At 36.3% G+C, this 19433-nt stretch overlaps 1 protein-coding gene across 3 annotated transcripts in view; it reads left to right on the top strand.

Moving 5' to 3' along the window:
- ZNF326 (zinc finger protein 326) overlaps positions 1–18749 on the top strand; it is a 33850-nt gene extending 15101 nt beyond the window's left edge. For all 3 annotated transcript variants that reach the window (XM_039460954.2, XM_039460955.2, XM_039460956.2), the window contains 7 exons: positions 1234–1432; positions 4261–4372; positions 6540–6687; positions 7597–7696; positions 10948–11078; positions 12444–12539; positions 17584–18749. In XM_039460954.2, coding sequence (XP_039316888.1) covers positions 1234–1432; positions 4261–4372; positions 6540–6687; positions 7597–7696; positions 10948–11078; positions 12444–12539; positions 17584–17916 — 1119 coding nt within the window. In that variant the 3' untranslated portion in view covers positions 17917–18749. The remainder of the gene's footprint in view (positions 1–1233; positions 1433–4260; positions 4373–6539; positions 6688–7596; positions 7697–10947; positions 11079–12443; positions 12540–17583) is intronic.
- Positions 18750–19433: the final 684 nt, after the last annotated feature.

Here is a 19433-nt window from a genome sequence, read left to right as displayed (position 1 = left end):
TGACTTTAAATTACCTGGAAACACAACTAGGTTAGATAGGTATTCCTAAGCATAGTATACAAATGTAAGCAACTGGTACATTACAGTTCCACTGTACTTCATGATTATAGGTTACTTGAAAATAGCTGGGATGATAGGCCTTGGGTTTTGAATTGAAAATCCATTCTAGTTTGAAAATTTGGAAAACACTTAATATTTTCCGTGTTGTTTATTATTTTAGGCAAAGTGTGTTTTCTTAACGAGGCTTCAAAAGTCAGTTTTGTTTTCATAATAGTAAAACAAGTATTCCTGTACTTTATATTTGCCATTCTATTCTGAATGGACTTTTCTTCCTCTCCTCCGGGTAGTGAAGTATATGAGCCAATAGGACCTACATTTTTAATTTCACTTGTACAATTCCCCTTGGGTCCTTCTCTTCAGATTACTCCTCCGTCTTTATCTTCTAAAAGTAAGATTAGCAGAATAAATTTCTTTGGACATGTGGCCTCTTGGTTTAGTAGATTTGGATAATGACCAGAGAAGAGGAAGGGACACAAAGAGTCGTTTGGTTGCATGACTCTTCATCTGTAAACTTTTGTTTCTTGGGTTTCTGGGTCAGAAAATGTTTCTCTAGGTAAGAATGTGAATGGAACGTCAGATGCAATTCTTTATCTGAAGTGTGTCTTGGAAGTTGATGCATGGTTATGCTTTAACTCTCCTATTTCATACTAATGTTCCATCTCGCCTTCTCATTCCCTTTTTCAACAGGGAGAAATACTAAATGATTTCTGGATCTTTTTTACTTCAAACTACAAATATGGTCTTCTTTGTGTATCTTAGTTGTAAGCCAGGTTTTAGTAAAATAAAGATTTCTTTTAGGGTCTTTTCTTGAGAAAACATCAATTAGGAACTCTGAAGAGGAGTTGTCAGAGAGTTGTACAAGTGGTAACATTTGGACAGGCACATATGTTGTCTATAATCTCAAGTAATTTTGAAATGTAAAAGTAAAAACAGGTAGCAAATATTCATTATTTGTTCTACTGGAAATAAAAGTACTAATTCAGTGGATTCGAGCTTATGTAATAATTTACAGAGTTTTTCAATGTGTTTTTTCAGAATGGACATGTAAAATTTAGTTACATTCCAGGGAATTTTCAGGTGAAAATTAGTAGATAGTTAACATGAAAATTTTATATGAATTCATATTTTATCTTGGATAATATGCTAATATTTATTGATTTCACAAATTTACAGCATATGGGTGATTTTGGAAGCATTCATAGACCCGGAATTGTTGTTGACTATCAAAACAAATCCACCAATGTGACAGTTGCTGCTGCAAGAGGAATAAAGAGAAAAATGATGCAGCCATTTAATAAGCCCAGTGGAACTTTTATCAAGAAACCCAAACTAGCAAAACCTATGGAGAAGATAAGCCTCAGCAAATCACCCAGTAAGTAAGAAAACATAATTGCTATGGTTCAGGATACTTTTTATTTTTTTTAATTCCATACTTTTAGGTAATTTTTTTCATGTTTATATAGGGAAACTACATAACAATGTGACTGTAGAAATTAGGTCTTTGAATCCCCTATTGCAGTTAATAATTGGTCATGAATACCCAAAGATACTTTTAAAATGTGCATACCCTAGTCCATTTATTTTTTCCTGAATCCTGTGTGGTTGTGTATCAAACCCTCTACAGCTGAGAAAACAGGCAGAATAGATAAATAATTTGCTGTCTAGGTCAAACAACCAGTAAATGGTAATGCCGAGATTTATTCCAGAGCAAGTAATGCTCTAGAAATCCTGTTCTTAAACCTCCATATGACTGTAACAGAAGTTTTCTTTGTATTAATTTTTCCCTTTTATTTTAAAATAACTTTTTCCCTAATTAAAACATTATAGACATTTTAATATGTAATACTTGAAAGAACTGAAATTGCAATGTTAGATTCTTTCCTCAAAATGTTTTCTATAATGTAAAATTCAAGAAAGGTTTAAAAACTATACTTAAATTGCTTTCTCATTATGCCTATTGTTTAATAAGAAATAACAATATTCTGGAATTTCTGGAATTCTGGAAACCTGAAACTAAGCAGAATATGTGTTATGGGGATACTTTTTGCAGTTTGTCAATTGATAGACTGTTAATGTATCAAATTTGAAATTTTATTAGACATGACTATAATAGAAAATTCAGTTGATTCTTTTGGGACCTATTTCAAAGATACACTTTGCAGTTATGGTTAAATATTGCAAAAGTTTGATAAACTGATTGTCCAGTAAAGCAGATATATATGTATCCTCTGTATCCCTCCCTGATTCCCGCTTTTTTATATAACAAAACTTGAGAATAGTGTGCTGTAGCTAAGAATGGAACTAAAATTCTTGAGTTAAATTATGTCTTCTGTCAGGTGTAAAATGGGCATTTAAAAAGATGATTGCTGAATTTTCCTCAATATGAAGTGTTGCTATGCTCTAGTATAGACTATATGACTTTATAGAAAATTGATAGGAAAGGAACCTGATTCTTTCACTTGGCTAGAAGTACATGTCATAGTTTTAGCATATGAAAGGAAGATTAAATTACTTCTTACTTGAGGTAATATATGAGTAGATTTTTCAAAGGCCATCTAAAAGGATAAGCAGTGCATAAAAGGAAAAATTTAAGGACAAATAGGTAATTTTTTTAAGTGTAAAGTGAAACGTATTATTAGAAAGGACCTGCTCACAATGAGATACCACTTCATACGTACTAGGATGGTCATAATTAGGGAAAAAAAAAGGAAAATAACAAGTGTTGACAAGGATATGGGGCAGTTGGAACCCTCACACATTACTGATAGGAATGTAAAGCGGTGAAGCCACGGTGGGAGGCAGATTGGTGGGTCCTGAAGCAATTAAACATAGACTATACATATGATCAAGCAATTCACCTCTAGGTATTTTCCCCCAAAGAATTTAAAGCAGTGTTCAAACAAAAATTTGTTTATTTATTTTTATTTTTGAGAGGATCATGCTGTGTTGCCCAGGCTGGAGTGCAGTGGCACAGTCCCGGCTCCCTGCGACCTCCATCCCTGGGTTTGAGTGATTCTTGTGCCTCAGCCTCCTGAGTAGCTGAAACTACAGACATACACTACCATGCCCAGCTAATTTTTGTATCTTGAGTACAGACTGTTTCGCCACGTTGGCCAGGCTGGTCTTGAACGCCTGGCCTCAAGTGAGCTGTTTGCCTCAGCCTCCGAAAAAGCTAAGATTGTAGGCATGAGCCACTGTGCCCCGCCCAAACAAAAATTTACATATAAATGTTTATGGCAGCATTATTTATAATAGCCAAAAGGTAGAACAACTGAAATACACATCAGCAGATGAATGCTTAAAAAAATGTGGTGTATTCATACAATGGAATATTATTAAACCATAGAAAAGAAGGAAGTACTAATAAATGATGCCATACGAGTGAACTGTGAAAACATGCTAAATAAAAGTCAGACCAAAAAGGCAACAGACAGGATGATTCCATTTATATGAAATACCCAGAATAGTCAAATCCATAGATCAGAAAGCAGATTAGTGGTTCCCAGGGCCTTAGGGTAGGGTTGAAATGGGGAGTGACTGCTTTATGGATGATGAAAAGTTCTGTAACTAGATAGTAAAGATGGTTGCATAACTTTGTGAATGTACTTAGTGCCATTGAATTGCACATTTTAAAACGGTTAAACTAGTAAATCTTATGTTTTGTGCATTTTATCACAATAGAGAAACTTTTTAAAAAAGAGAACAAAACGTGGTTTTATTTTGGAGACTATATGTTTTAAGAAATTTTCTGAGAGCTCCTACAATATGAACATGAATTCTTGCATCCAGGGCTCTCCAGTGTTTACTGAACTTTCATTTTCATGCTGGGTCATGTTACCTCAGTGTTTCTCAGAGTATGTATCTGGTGTCCAAGATGATTTTAGGTGATAAGGATATTATTGCTTAGAATAAAGACAGGACAAATGAACAGATTTAGAGAAAAATCTGTAGCAAATAATTACATAGATAACAAGCAAATATGACACACTTCTTTTGTGATGATGGTATTCAAATGAATGAAGTTCATTCAGTGAAGTTTCAGAAATACTGGACAGTCTCAAACTCCGATTTTTTTGGTGAGTTCAATTTTAGATTACAATCACTAAGTAAACATTATAAGTATGTACTTTATGAACTGATGACTGGAAAGGGAGAATGGAAAATGAATTTTAGCTTTTACTTTTTTGTGTGATATCCTAGCAAAAACTGATCCTAAAAATGAAGAGGAAGAAAAGCGACGAATTGAGGCTCGACGAGAGAAACAGAGGCGCAGAAGAGAAAAAAACAGCGAGAAATACGGAGATGGATACAGGTTTGTGTTTAGAGTCAGAATATTAGGCTTATTAAAAAATGATTTCCTAGAAAAGGCAGACACATCAGTTGTAATGTGAAAAATTTCTTAAGATTCAAATGAAAAGACTTGTTCAAAGATACAGATATATAGGAATGCTTTTGATTTTTGATTTTGTATGTAATCACTACTTAGAAAACATAAGAAAAAAGCCATTATATTCATAATGGCAATCCAAAAAATATAAAATATCCAGAAATAACAGTATTCTTAAAAAGAAACCAACTTGTTCATGCCTATAATCCCAGCACTTTGGGAGGCAGAGGCGGGTGGATCACGAGGTCAAGAGATAGAGACCATCCTGGTCATCATGGTGAAACCCTGTCTCTACTAAAAATACAAAAATTAGCTGGGCATGGTGGCGCATGCCTGTAGTCCCAGCTACTTGGGAGGCTGAGGCAGGAGAATTGCCTGAACCCAGGAGGCGGAGGTTGCGGTGAGCTGAGATCGTGCCATTGCACTCCAGCCTGGGTAACAAGAGTGAAACTCTATCACACACACACACACAAAAAAAAAACCCAAAAAAACCAACTTGTTACTGAGATTTGACTCTATGGAGACATAGTGATCATAGTGATTTTCATGGGCAGGAACTAAATATTACAAATATGTAAGATCTTTCCAATTCAGATTCCAAAGAAAATTCTGACGAAGAGTAAATGAGTAGGTACTGACTTTTCTGGATATGCAATAATTAAAAAGCTATAATAGTTAAAAATATGTGGTAATACGCAAAGGTAATTATTATACTGGAATTATTAGCCTGTGAAGAGACTGTAAAGAAGAATGTAATATTTAATAAAGAAAATACTCGAAATGAGGGGAATTGGTTGAACAGTGAAGTAACAAAAATCAGTTTAGAGCCTCCTCATGTGCCACCTGGAATCAATGCTCTTACCTCCTATAGGAAGTAACAATAACTAATTGAATAATTATTGTGTGTTAGGAACTGTTCTAAGGGCTTTATGTGTATTTTTAAAAATCCTCATAACATATCTGTGAACGTTCTCTTCTCAATGTAAGAAAATCAAGGCCCAGAGAAGTCAAGTAACTTGCCCAAGATCACAAAATGGAATTAGGATATGAACTCAGCAGTTGGCTCCAGAGCTTATATTCTCAACTAGGAAAGTCAATCTAGTAGCATTGCAAATAATTAATTAGAAAATGGGGACTAGAAACAGAAGCCAGTTATGTGACTGCTAGCATAATTCAAGGAAAAGAAAATAACATAAGATAGAAACAATTATGCTCTGTGCAGTGGCTCACACCTGTAATCCCAGCTCTTTGAGAGGCTGAAGTCAGGAGTTCGAGACCAGCCTGGCCAATATGAAAAAACCCTGCTTCTACTAAAAGTACAAAAATTAGTGGGTGTGGTGGTGCATGCCTGTAGTCGCAGGTACTTAGGAGGCTGACATGGGAGAATCTCTTGAACTCGAGAGGTGGAGGTTTCAGTGAGCTGAGATCTCACCACTCCACTACAGCTTGGGCAACAGAGCAAGTCTCCATCTCAAAAAGAAAAATAAATAAAGACAAAAACCAAAAAACAAGTGGGACAGTTCATTCTGGAGTGGCTCCTGAGCTTACAGATGTATGCATTTTTCCAGTCCAGGCCTATTAGTTATCCTGAAGTGAAGTGGTCATTAGAAGGCAAGACTTTCGATTAACTAAGAATTCCATAGGAGTGAATTATGATTGTCTGATGGTATGCCACTTTATTTTGTTGATACTACCAGTGGTTTAGAAGCTTGAGGATGGAACAACATGTAAAATGTTACAGAACTTTGGAACTTGATACTTCTTGAGGTTTGCTTTGGCTTTTTTACTCGTCTAGGCTTGAAGTAGTAGTTAATTTATATATCCACTGCTTCCATTTTTCCTACGTGGAAGCTCCAAGGAGGGCCAGAAATGCAGAGTGGTAAAATGACTGTGCTGTCTAAATAAGTACTTAAAGAAATACTGTTTTCTTTCTTTTTTTTTTTGGATTTAAGCTAATTTTAATTCAGTCATAAAATGGAAGAAAGGAAATAATTTATGTTGATAAAAGTAGTTTCAATGGTATATTCTTGTGAACTTGTTATAAGTGAATAAAGTAATATTTGAAGGAAGACCTTTTCTTTTCGTCTTATAGAATGGCATTTACATGTTCATTTTGTAAATTTCGAACATTTGAAGAGAAAGATATTGAACTGCATCTGGAAAGTTCTTCACATCAGGAAACATTAGATCATATACAGAAACAAACTAAATTTGATAAAGTAGTTATGGAGTTTTTGCATGTAAGTAGCTATTTTTGAAATGAAAAGCATTTTATTGATGTGAATTTCTTATGATTTCATTTTTTACTTTCCCCATCTCTCACATTTTATATTTCTAAAATTTTAATTTACTATTTAAAGAAAGAGTTGTTTTAAAATTAACCCGTAATTGCTTGTGAATTCCTCTATAATAGAGTTTGGATTTGTTATTTCAGAATTATATTTTTCACAGCTGTTTCTGGTGGAGGTGTTCTTTAACAACTTTATTGATGTAGAGTCAGCTATCACCCATTAATTGGAGTTATGCTAGATACATTCATTCATTATTTCAGTTGAGCCTTAAAACAACTCATTTTTATCATGAATGATTATGCTCAGAGTAGCTAACTGACTGTTAAGTGGCAATGCCAGGAATTCAGAAGTACTGTAGGGGTTTGGTAAAGGGAAAGACACTTGGGAATGTTAAAGAATGCTTAAAGAAGGCGCTTAAGCTGGACTGCTAATTGAACATACAATTAATTTGGACAGAAGAGATAGAATTATTAGAAAGAAATACAGGGATTATCCAGACCACTGTAATCTTCACAGAACTGTGACCCTTAATTGACATTTTTTCTGTAATGTATTTCCTGAATGGGTTTCTGTGTGTCCTAACTTAAATACCCACCTACTCTGAGAAGACCACTTAAATATTCTGACTCCTTTTGATCTCTTTCTGTATATGCTTAAAATATACTTTGAAAAATGAATAATTTTTGTAGGTTCCCAGTATTTTATGATTATCTTTTCAACTAAATTGTAAGCTCCTTGGGAAAAGATATTAATTCTTATATAGCAGATACTGCATCTTTCATAGAATGAACATAGTGCTAAGCATTATACTAAGTGCTCTTTGAAAACTATTTGGATTCTTTCTGTTTTGTTTTCTAGGAGTGTATGGTAAATAAATTCAAGAAAACATCTATTCGTAAGCAGCAGACAAATAATCAAACAGAAGTAGTCAAAATAATTGAAAAAGATGTTATGGAAGGTAAAGAAAACAAATTATTTTAAAATTTTACATGCGTTTTAATATATCTTAACCTGTTTAAATATAAATGCTAGCCACCAGAATGATACAGTACACAGTCTTATATGCAGTTGCTCTGAGTGGGTTATCAGAAATGAACTTCACTGACTTCCTGTTTTCATGCTCACAGATTTATCAGAACCTATCATCACTTCCTTCACTTAAGTCCCCACAGATGAGAGACGCTTCTTCCTTCCCTTAAGTCCCCTCAGGTGACAGACGCTTCTTCCTTCCCTTACGTCCCCTCAGGTGACAGACAGACGCTTCTTCCTTCCCTTACGTCCCCTCAGGTGACAGACAGACGCTTCTTCCTTCCCTTACGTCCCCTCAGATGACAGACAGACGCTTCTTCCTTCCCTTACGTCCCCTCAGGTGACAGACAGACGCTTCTTCCTTCCCTTACGTCCCCTCAGGTGACAGACGCTTCTTCCTTCCCTTACGTCCCCTCAGGTGACAGACGCTTCTTCCTTCCCTTACGTCCCCTCAGATGACAGACAGACGCTTCTTCCTTCCCTTACGTCCCCTCAGATGACAGACAGACGCTTCTTCCTTCCCTTACGTCCCCTCAGGTGACAGACGCTTCTTCCTTCCCTTACGTCCCCTCAGGTGACAGACAGACACTTCTTCCTTCCCTTACGTCCCCTCAGATGACAGACAGACGCTTCTTCCTTCCCTTACGTCCCCTCAGGTGACAGACGCTTCTTCCTTCCCTTACGTCCCCTCAGGTGACAGACAGACACTTCTTCCTTCCCTTACGTCCCCTCAGGTGACAGACGCTTCTTCCTTCCCTTACGTCCCCTCAGATGACAGACAGACGCTTCTTCCTTCCCTTACGTCCCCTCAGGTGACAGACAGACGCTTCTTCCTTCCCTTACGTCCCCTCAGGTGACAGACAGACGCTTCTTCCTTCCCTTACGTCCCCTCAGGTGACAGACAGACACTTCTTCCTTCCCTTACGTCCCCTCAGGTGACAGACAGACACTTCTTCCTTCCCTTACGTCCCCTCAGGTGACAGACAGACGCTTCTTCCTTCCCTTACGTCCCCTCAGATGACAGACAGACGCTTCTTCCTTCCCTTACGTCCCCTCAGGTGACAGACAGACGCTTCTTCCTTCCCTTACGTCCCCTCAGGTGACAGACAGACGCTTCTTCCTTCCCTTACGTCCCCTCAGGTGACAGACAGACACTTCTTCCTTCCCTTACGTCCCCTCAGGTGACAGACAGACGCTTCTTCCTTCCCTTACGTCCCCTCAGGTGACAGACAGACGCTTCTTCCTTCCCTTACGTCCCCTCAGATGACAGACAGACACTTCTTCCTTCCCTTACGTCCCCTCAGGTGACAGACAGACACTTCTTCCTTCCCTTACGTCCCCTCAGATGACAGACAGACGCTTCTTCCTTCCCTTACGTCCCCTCAGGTGACAGACAGACACTTCTTCCTTCCCTTACGTCCCCTCAGGTGACAGACGCTTCTTCCTTCCCTTACGTCCCCTCAGGTGACAGACGCTTCTCTCCCTCTGTCCTGTTTTTCTCCTGTTCCTTCTCCCTAAATCCAAGTTGTGAACTCTTCTGTTTTTTAGTCTTGTTTTCTCTTTTGATTCCATTTTTGGAGTTTGTAAATATGCTTTTATTTAAAACAAAAACAAAAAAAAAAACAGCCAACAAAAGGAATAAAAGGAAAACAGACACTACTTCTCCTAAAACCTTTCTTTTTCTTTTGAAATAACAATGCTTCTTTAAGCATGACCCACACCAGTCTGCTTCTTCATCTCCCATATATTAAATTAAGCACATTAGACAGCTTTCTACTACCCCTAGTCTACTGAAACTGCTCTGGCAGAAGCTGCCAACACCGCCTTCTCTAAGTTCTTTTGAATCATTATCTTCTGTAATGTTTTTTACTATTATTTGTTAATAATTTTTCTTCCTTTGTGTCTGTGGCACACTCTTTAACCTTTCGTCATTTTTTTAGTCTTTATGCTTTCTCTGCCAATCTTTTAGAATTTGATGTTTCTCAGTACTCTTGTCATTAGCCCCATTACCATCTCCTTTTATATTGTTTACTAATGCATTCACTCACTTAAAGAGCTTAAGTTAATATCTGGATGTTGATTACTTACACGTCTATATTTCTAGCGCAGATCTTTCTTCTGAACTCGTCTCACACATCTAACTGCTTACTGACATCTCTCTACAGCAGTTACACAAAGTCAACATACCCAAAATATTTATCTCCTTGAGGATATCCTACCTTACAAAGAAAGCAAAACACAACCTCACAGTTATCTCCTTCCTGTATCTTAAAAAAGGGCCTGCACCACCTACCAAAACCAGTAGTAGACAGTTATTCTAGGTACTTTTTCCTTACTGTATTATAGCACTGATCAATTGATAACATCAATTCTATCTTTTAAATATTTAGCAAATCTGTTCCTTTACCTTTCCTTTAAATACTGCATTTGTTCAAATCCTTGTCTGTTGTCTTAACAATTGTAGTATTTTTGAAGTAGTTCCCTTACTTCCAGTTTTTCTTATTTATGATTTTACTACATGATCTCATTACTTCAGGAACTTTCAGTGGCTCCTCATCCTCTCCAGGTTAAAATTCAAATTCCTAGGCTTGGCACATAAAGCTCTTTATTATTTAGGCCCTTCATTTTTTCTGTTTTCATCCTTATTTTCTTTTTTATTCTCTGTTCCAGTTGTACTAAATTGCAGAAAGTACCATTTTCTCTCCCTCTTCCCTTGCATATATTTATACCTTCATCTGTAATAAACCCCAGTCAGCATTTGCAAGATGCAGAATACCTTTGTTCCTTACGAATCTAGTTTTGACATCCTTTCTCCTTTTCCTTACTCATCTACATTCATAATCATGAAAATTCTTATTTTTACTGCAAAATGAACATTTGTTTTCCTTTGTATTATAGTTTTGGGAGGATGAATGTACAGGTCTCAGAGCATGATTGTTTAACATGATTAGGAACTGTAATGTAATTCATATGTTAATAATTTTAATTAGTTAGCTATGTATTTTTAAATCTACTTATATAGATTTATGAGATATGATAGAAATACTCAACATAAACCTATATACCCTGATTTATTTTGGAGGAAGAGGCGTAAATAATCATGGAAACTAAGTAGTAAAAACTTTATTGATCAGAAATAATATATGGATCATTTCTTTAATAATTGGATGTCTTTTGTAGGTGTTACTGCAGATGATCACATGATGAAAGTAGAGACAGTTCACTGCAGTGCTTGCAGTGTGTATATCCCTGCTTTACATAGTTCAGTTCAGCAGCACTTAAAATCTCCTGATCATATCAAAGGGAAGCAGGTAAAATTTTGGTCTGTCTTAATAAAGTTCCTGGATTATTCATCAATTTTTTATTGTTCTTTGGCCATAGTTTTCCACCTGTCTGCAGTTTTATCAATTTACCAGTCTTATATGGAAATAACTAATTATACTTAAGAGAGGCAGTGTAGTATATATTGGTTAAGATTGTGAGCCCTGGAGTAAGACTCTCTGATTTGTTCAGTCTGTAACATGTGTTAAGCAAGCAAGTTAGCCTTTCCTTTTTTGTCTAAGTTTCCTTATCTGTAAAATTAGGGTAGATGATCATTCTATTCTTATCTGATTTTTTAAAAGAATTAGATCAACTGAAACATTTAAGGCAGTTAAAATAGTGCCTGGTAATGGTAAGCATTCAGGAAGGAAATCATAGCTTTTGTTGAACTGTTGCTTTAACTTTTTTAAAAGTCCAAAACAGTTTTGTGAGAGTCTGTGTGTGTGTGTGTGTGTGTGTGTGTGTGTGTGTGTGTGTGTGTGTGTTTTAGAATAAGAAAGAAAGTAAAGATTTGATTATTACTGATACATTTTCTGATGGTTGGGAAAAATATATTTAAAAACAGAATTACCAACTAGCATCTATTGTTACATTTTTTAATAGAATATCCCTGAAAAATTTACTTCTTTTTGGTTAGCATATTTCTGCTTCTCTATTGGCTTGCTTGGTTTTATTTAGTCAGATTTTACTTCAGACAACACAAATGTATATATTGTGGGAAACTGATTGGTTTGAAAAGCATATTTAAAGGTTTAATTATTAAAGCCTTAAGTTTTAAATAGAATATACCTAAGTCTTAAATTTGTATTTTGTATTGAAGTGAACCTCATTTAACTCAGATTTCTTCAGGCATTTTTGAAAACATGCAATCTTTCCTTAATCTTTGTCTTTTTCTTCTCTTAATATTTCCTTGACATCATTTTGGCAATTAGACATTCTATATTGTTACCTTTCTTCCTCTGTATAATAGTCTTAAATAAATACAGTCTAGAGGAAGACTAGATACCCTTGTAGTATGAAAAATTATTCTTTATTTTTTGATAGCATGAAAATTAATAGTTGGGGTCTGGGGAGGCAGATGTGCAGTGGAAAGAAGAGAAGACAGCTACCTAGTAGAATCTAGACTTGCAGATTTGGGGGACTGAGTGTTTTCTGTTGCAACTGATTGGCTTGAATCTTCATTGTTTTAATTCATAGGTTTAGATTGTGGTCACTGTAGTTGCTATTGCTCTATAGTTTTTAAGAACATTAATCATTTAAATCTAAGGGTTTGAGCATGAAATGCTGCTTTAATTATGGAAATATTTTTCATGGCATGATTTTCAAATACTCTCAGTGTGTCCTGTTTTTTATAGGCTTATAAGGAACAAATAAAAAGAGAGAGTGTCTTGACTGCTACAAGCATTTTAAATAATCCAATAGTGAAGGCGCGATATGAACGTTTTGTTAAGGTAAGATTTTAGGGCAAAAGCCTTTTCAATAATATTGTATTGCAATGAATAATTGGTGACATAGTAACCTTTTGTGACACTTGAATATAGTATAACATATTAAGAAGAATTTTACTCAATATCTTACATATAGGTAAAACATCTTTTTTCCTAATTGTTAAGATTGGCCAAATGGGAGCAGTGAGTCCTCTCTTACCACCTTTGTAGCTCTGAATCAATTGAGAAATACATAAGGATTCAATAGAAAATCAAAATACCAGCTTTATTCTTGATTTAAGAAAAAATTGACTTGGAGAAGATACCTTAGATATGTGGTTGCTCTGGACTTTAATATTTCACTTCTAAATTAGGTAGACTTAGATGCCCCCAACTTCTGTTACTGGCCACGATGGACAATCAGCAGGCTTCTCCTAGTTTGCCACATGGCATAGAACAGACTAGAATGTACCTTTTCTGTCACTAGGAAGACCCCAAAGAGGGCACCCAGAAGGTATTGAGTTGTATACACTCAGTTTTTTCTTCCAAGCATACTCATTGATAAGTCATTCCTTTTCCTTGGATAAAAGTTGGACGGTAGCAGAAAGATCAGATATGTTGTTCCAGAAGAAGGAATCTCATGGAATTTGGAGGGCAGCAGAAGAGAGGTTTACTTTTAATGTTAGGAAACTCATATGTGAACAATTGGATATATACCTGCCCTTCCCCTCCCCCCCCCCCCCTTTTTTTTGAGACAGTCTTGCTCTGTCGCCAGGTGCCAGGCAGGAGTGCAGTGGCACAATCTTGGCTCACTGCAATCTCCACCTCCTGGGTTCAAGCAATTCTCCTGCCTCAGCCTTCTGAGTAGCTGGGACTATAGGCGTGCGCTACCACACCCGGCTAATTTTTGTATTTTTTAGTAGAGACGAGGTTTCACCATGTTGGCCAGGATGGTCTCGATCCCTTGACCTCGTGATCCGCCCACCTCAGCGTAACAAAGTGCTGGGATTACAGGCGTGAACCACCGTGCCCAGCTACCTGGCCCCTTTTACTTCTCAGGGTTTTTGCCATATGTTATGGCTTGAATCCATCTTTACATAAAATTTATTATAATTACTATACAAATAAGAACTTACTATGATTCGAGAAATTAATAGAAATAAATTTTAGAGGTTATTCTTTTGGTTTTGTTCTGTTTTTACTTCTCTTATAATACCCACACTGGTCTGACAAAAGTTAGTTTTTCAGTCTTTACAAAATACCTACCTTAAAATCATTATTCTCCACTGAAGAGAGCTGTTGTGTTGAAGATTTACAAGTGTGTTATTTACATTAGTAAGTGTAGATTAAAGAAGTTTTGTTTATTTTGGCTGTTGTGACTATTAACAGCTACTCTATGAAGAAAACCTGATATATGTTTGATGTCCATTAAATTGTCCCTCTACCAGTGCTTTCTAAGCTAAATAATACCAGTTCTTTTGGTTTGTTCCTTAGGGGCCTATTTTCTAATTTGTTAACCTAATAGTCGTTAATATTTGTCACTGTTTACTATATTCTTGACACCACTTTTAAAAAATGAATGCAGCCCTGAATTGAAATCCCAATTTTATGGGAGATACGGCATCAAAAAGAAGCGTTGTAGCTAAAGAAGGAAAAATTAGATTTTTTTTCTTGCTTTGTCACAAACCTTTGAGAAGTCAGTGGTTTTTATTGATGTATGAAGATAATATTTAATGAGGGAAGAATGCAAAATTATAATTTCCATACAGTGTTTCAAGTTACACAGTCCAGTCACTTCATGGAATGGGAGACGTCACTTGTGGGAGTATTCTGCTCATGCACGTATTGTGGAGAACTTGCCTGAACTGAGAACTCCTCTAGAACTTTGTTACTCAGAATGTGATCTGTGGTTCAGTATTGGCATCACCTGGGAGCTCATTAGAAATGCAGAATTTCGGGTCATACCCAGGCCTAGTGCATAAGAGTCTTCATTTTAATAAGATCTCTGTTGATTTATATGCATGTGAAAAATCAAGAAGCACTCAGAGCACGTTACTCAATAATGACCTTTTGTTTAGCGTGCCTCTCTGCTCCCTTCCCTATTGTCGTTCCCTGGAACATCCTCTGCTCATGGTCAGCTCTGGTCATGGCTTAAAACTCCTCCACTGTCAAGTGCTCTCAGTCTGACAAAATGCCCTTTTAAATCTTAGTTCCTTAGAGACACAGCAGAGAAGACAGGAAAAAAAACAACAACAACCAAAAATACTTTGTCCCCATCGAGATAATCAGTTCATCAGTTTCTCCTAATTCTCCAACTGTATCATCCTGTTCTGCCTTAACTTTAACTCCCTGTTCTAGGCATTCATAATCACCCCTTTCGGTAGGAAATGTTCCAGAATTCCGTATTTGTTCTAGCTCTGTGGTTAGCTTTATTGTTTGTCTTGCTAAAAACTATGGAATCATGCCAGTCCTGTGCTTCCCAGATTTTCACTCAATTCACAATAATTTTACTTAATAACTACCAGTGTAATGTATTTTCTATAGTGACTCTTCCAATGTTTAATAACTTCACGTCTCAGATTTCATCCATGCTCTCTTTGCTTCCCATATTATTTTCACACACACACACACACACACACACACACACACACACACATACATATATTTAAAGATACAATCTCATTGTGTTGCCCAGGCCGGAGTGCAGTGGTGCGATAATAGCTCACTGCAGCCTTGAAATCCTGGGTTTAGGCCATTCTTCTACCTCAGCCTCTCTAGTAGCTGGGATTATAGGCACACACCACCACACTCAGCTACTAACCATATTCTTATTTCTTCTCTTGCATTAGGGAGATTGAGACACTTAGATGTGAATTCAGTAAGTGTTCGCATTTCTGCCTTAGATATATCTTTCCTTCATCTTTATTACCTGTGAAGAAGAATCTTCTTTGCCCTTCACCTGTGTCTTTATTTCATCATTATTTCTTCACTTACTCGCATCTGATTTTTTTCCTGTTTTTTTTTTTTTCCTAGTCTTCCACAAATAGACATGCTTATGAGTTCCCTAAACTAAAAATGACTTAGCTTTTCCTAGATTTTGGCCCACCCTGTTTTATCATCTCATCTTTTCCCAGCGTTCGTGAAATGGTAGTTTACTTTGCACGTGCTCTTCACTTCCTCTCTTATTATTCACTTTTTCCTTCTCAACCAAAGGCATGTGCTCAGTTACCTGTGAGGCTAAATAAATAAAAAGCTGCCTAAGCCCTTTTTTAGGCCTTCTGAATTAGGGTTTCCCAAATTTTGCTGATAAATACCTCCTGAAATGCTGCCTTTTTTTTTTTTTTTTTGGAGATGCAGTCTCACTCTTGCCCAGTCTGGAGTGCAGTGGTGTCGTCTTGGCTCACTGCAACCTCCACCTGCCAGGTTCAAAAGATTCTCCTGCCTCAGCCTCCCGAGTAGCTATGTCTACAGGCATGCATTACCACACCCAGCTAATTTTTGCCCCGAAATGCTTCTCAAATGTGCAAGTTACCTAACTTTTCCCCTGGAAAGTTTGATTCAAGTGGTCTGAGATTAATCTAGGAATTTGTGTTTTCAGCAAGGGCTCCAGTGCAGACTAAATGAAAATCTCAGGGTGCTGGAACCAGGGCCTGTGGTTTTTGGCAGCTTCGTAGGAAATTTAAAGATACATTCTTGGACAACTGCTACTGTCTAACTCTCACATCATACTTTTGAAACTGCTCTTCCTAAGATTACTAATGATATCATTATCAAATCTAGTGACCTTTAATAAATTTTAACATATGATCATTTTAAACATATGAAAATAAGGGGATAGTACAATAATCTTCAAGAACCCTCATTTTGTAATGGTGATCAACTTTAGTGACCTTTGCCGATTGCTTTCTGCTTTTTATTTATTTTTATGTCATTTGACACTGTTGATCTATCACTCTTGAAACTCTTTTCCCAGATAGTCTTTTACTGTCCTGGGTTTCCTCCTGCACCAAGTGTTCCTTCATTTCTAACTTCTGCCTCCATGTACAGTATAGGCATCTTCCTAGGGTTTTTATTCCAGTCCTTTTTTCTACTTAATCCACCAGTCCCATCCCAGGGCTTTCCCATTTAAGATCCTCACTTCACCACGCACTCTGTGCAAGCAGGCAATTCACAAATGTAAGTATCTTACTTTGAACTCTCCTCTCTTTTGAGTTGCAAACTTATAGCTGCCTATTAGACATCTAGATATCTGAAGTTATATATATTAATAGCATATACACCCTTCTTCCCCTTTTCCTTTCCATTAGAATAGTGATTGTAATTTACCTGTTCCATTAATAATGTCACCACGTCTTTTACATTTCCCTGGTCTGGACTATTAGAGTAGCCTCCTCACTAGTATTTCTTCTTTTGGTTCTCTGCTTCATCCTGCACATTCCTGTGCCATTCATCTTAAAGGATAGTGCCAGTCTTAATATTTTCCTGTTTAATACTCTCCACTGTTACTTCATTTCTTACTACATTAATGTGGACTTCTGATATGGTCAAATTTATATGAGATTGATCCAGATATATAATTCAAGTATTAAAATATTAAAGTTGTACCTGTGAATGTTTACTGAGAGGTTTGTCTACTTTTTAAAATTAGAAATGAGTCATATTATCTAGTACATAAAACAAGGTACCTGAATTTCATTTGAGTTTTTCAGAGATTCTGTAACATTAAATACTCATATAAGTAAGTAAAATATCCATCTTTGCATCGTCTCTTTTGTTTCTACCAAAAGCCACACTTGCCTTTGTCATATATATATGATTTTAGAAATATAGTTGAGGGGAAAATATGACCTTTATTCCAATTTATGGAGTATAAAGTAATGGCTTCATTTATATATGCACATTGGTATGAAATGGACACTCAACAAATACTTAATGAATTTGTTATAATTTACAATAAAAAGTTTCAAAATGGTATTTATTCCTCATGATATGGAAAGTAAAAATTGCACTTGCCATGTCATGTAACAATGAATGCGCTGATTTTAAAACTCATTTCTTACGTTTTTAGGGTGAGAATCCTTTTGAAATTCAAGACCATTCTCAGGATCAGCAAATAGAAGGAGATGAGGAGGATGAAGAGAAGATTGATGAGCCTATTGAAGAAGAGGACGACGAAGAGGAGGAAGAAGAAGCAGAGGAAGTGGGGGAAGCAGAGGAAGTGGAAGAAGTAGAGGAAGTGAGAGGAGGAGGACTCGAGGGTGAAGGAAATGTAGAGGGAGTGGGGGAAGGAGGGGAAGCAGGGGCAGCGGGAGAAGTAGAGGGAGCGGGGGAAGACATCGAGGAAGAGACAACAAAGGAAGAACCTGCTGACTTTCCTGCTGAGCAACCTGAGGAAAATTAAATGCAAGGTATTAGATTTAAAAGGAGCTTTACATTTCTGTTCTAATGTAAAAAAGGGTAAGAAATTTAATAGCTTAAAATGAATTAACACCCATGTTGCATGCATTCCACAAATTAAAATTTGTTTTATATAATTTCTAAATGTTTGACATTTGTTTAATAAAATGAAAGTAAAACTATTTTAGTTTAGTTTTTATAGCTACCAAACTTAGATCCGATAAATTGTTTGTATAATTTTTAAGCTTAATTTTTATTACTTTATTGATGTTAAGGATAACAAATGTGTATTGTTAGTATATCTATTCTAATCATTTTATCTTAAATGCTGCTCTTGGGAGTGAATATTCAAGTGTGCATTAATTTTTTGAATACTTACCCTAGAAGATATAAACTGGGCAAGTATTTTGTGCTCTGTGTATTTTTTTACTGCATTGACATTGAATAGTAATTTGCGTTAAGATACGCTTAAAGGCTTTTTGTGACCATGTTTCTCTTTGTAGCAATAAAATGTTTTTTTACGAAAACTCTCCCTGGATTAGCAGTTTAAATGAAACAGAGTTCATCGATTAAATGAGTGTTTAACATCAAAATTTGCCTTAATGTATGAGTTCAGTTCACAAGTATTTTAAATCAATTAAGAAGACTTGAATTAAAGAAAAAAAAATTTCTCAATCATATTTTTAAAAAGTAAGACTCAAAATTTTTTTAAAAACACATTTCAAATAGAGGTCAGTCTGTAGCTGACCTTATTTATATTTGTTTTAGTTTGTTCCTTTTCTCTGTACCTGTGTCAAATCTTGAAGTCTTCCTGAAAATACATTTGAATACAAATAAGTTTTCTGTGGTTGTGTTAGTTCTTTTGTCATGTCTATTTTTGGCTGAAGAACCAAGAAGCAAACTTTACTTTTTAAATAATTATTTCTCTTTCAGATATTTCTATCCTTTTTAAGAAATTACTTTCTGTGGCTTACACACCTACACATTTAAAAAGGGAATATGAGCTTGATAGAGGATCTATTCTGAAGTCATTTATTTTCAAACAACCATCTATCTAAGTCACTAAAAAGTAGTGTTCTTATTTTTTTTTAATTTTTACTTTGGCCTCTTTTGAGAGCAGAGGCTGTATTTTATTTTATTTATTTTTAGACTGGGTCTCACTGTGTTGCCCAGACTGGAGTGCAGTGTAACCTCAACCTCCTGGGTTCAAGTGATCCTCCAACCTCAGCCTCCCAAGTAGCTGGGACTGTTAAGTGTGAGCCACCATGCCCAGCTAATTTTTGTAGTTTTTGTAGAGATGGGGTTTTATCATTTTGTCCAGCTGGTCTCGAACTCCTGGGCTCAAGTGATCTATCTGCCTGTCTTGGCCTCCCAAAGTGCTGGGTTTACAGGTGTGAGCCACTATGACTGGCCTAGGGGGCTATATTTCAGTGAAACTACCTTCTCAAAGTTTTGAGGCATCTAATGGATAAATGTATGGATATATGAAATTAGAAGTAAGTGGGTGAATGTATGAACATT

Source organism: Saimiri boliviensis, chromosome 11 (genome assembly GCF_048565385.1).
Source record: "Saimiri boliviensis isolate mSaiBol1 chromosome 11, mSaiBol1.pri, whole genome shotgun sequence".
Lineage (NCBI taxonomy): Eukaryota > Metazoa > Chordata > Mammalia > Primates > Cebidae > Saimiri > Saimiri boliviensis.
The sequence above is the reverse complement of the archived record's forward strand: the minus strand, read 5'-3'. Positions and strand labels throughout refer to the sequence as shown.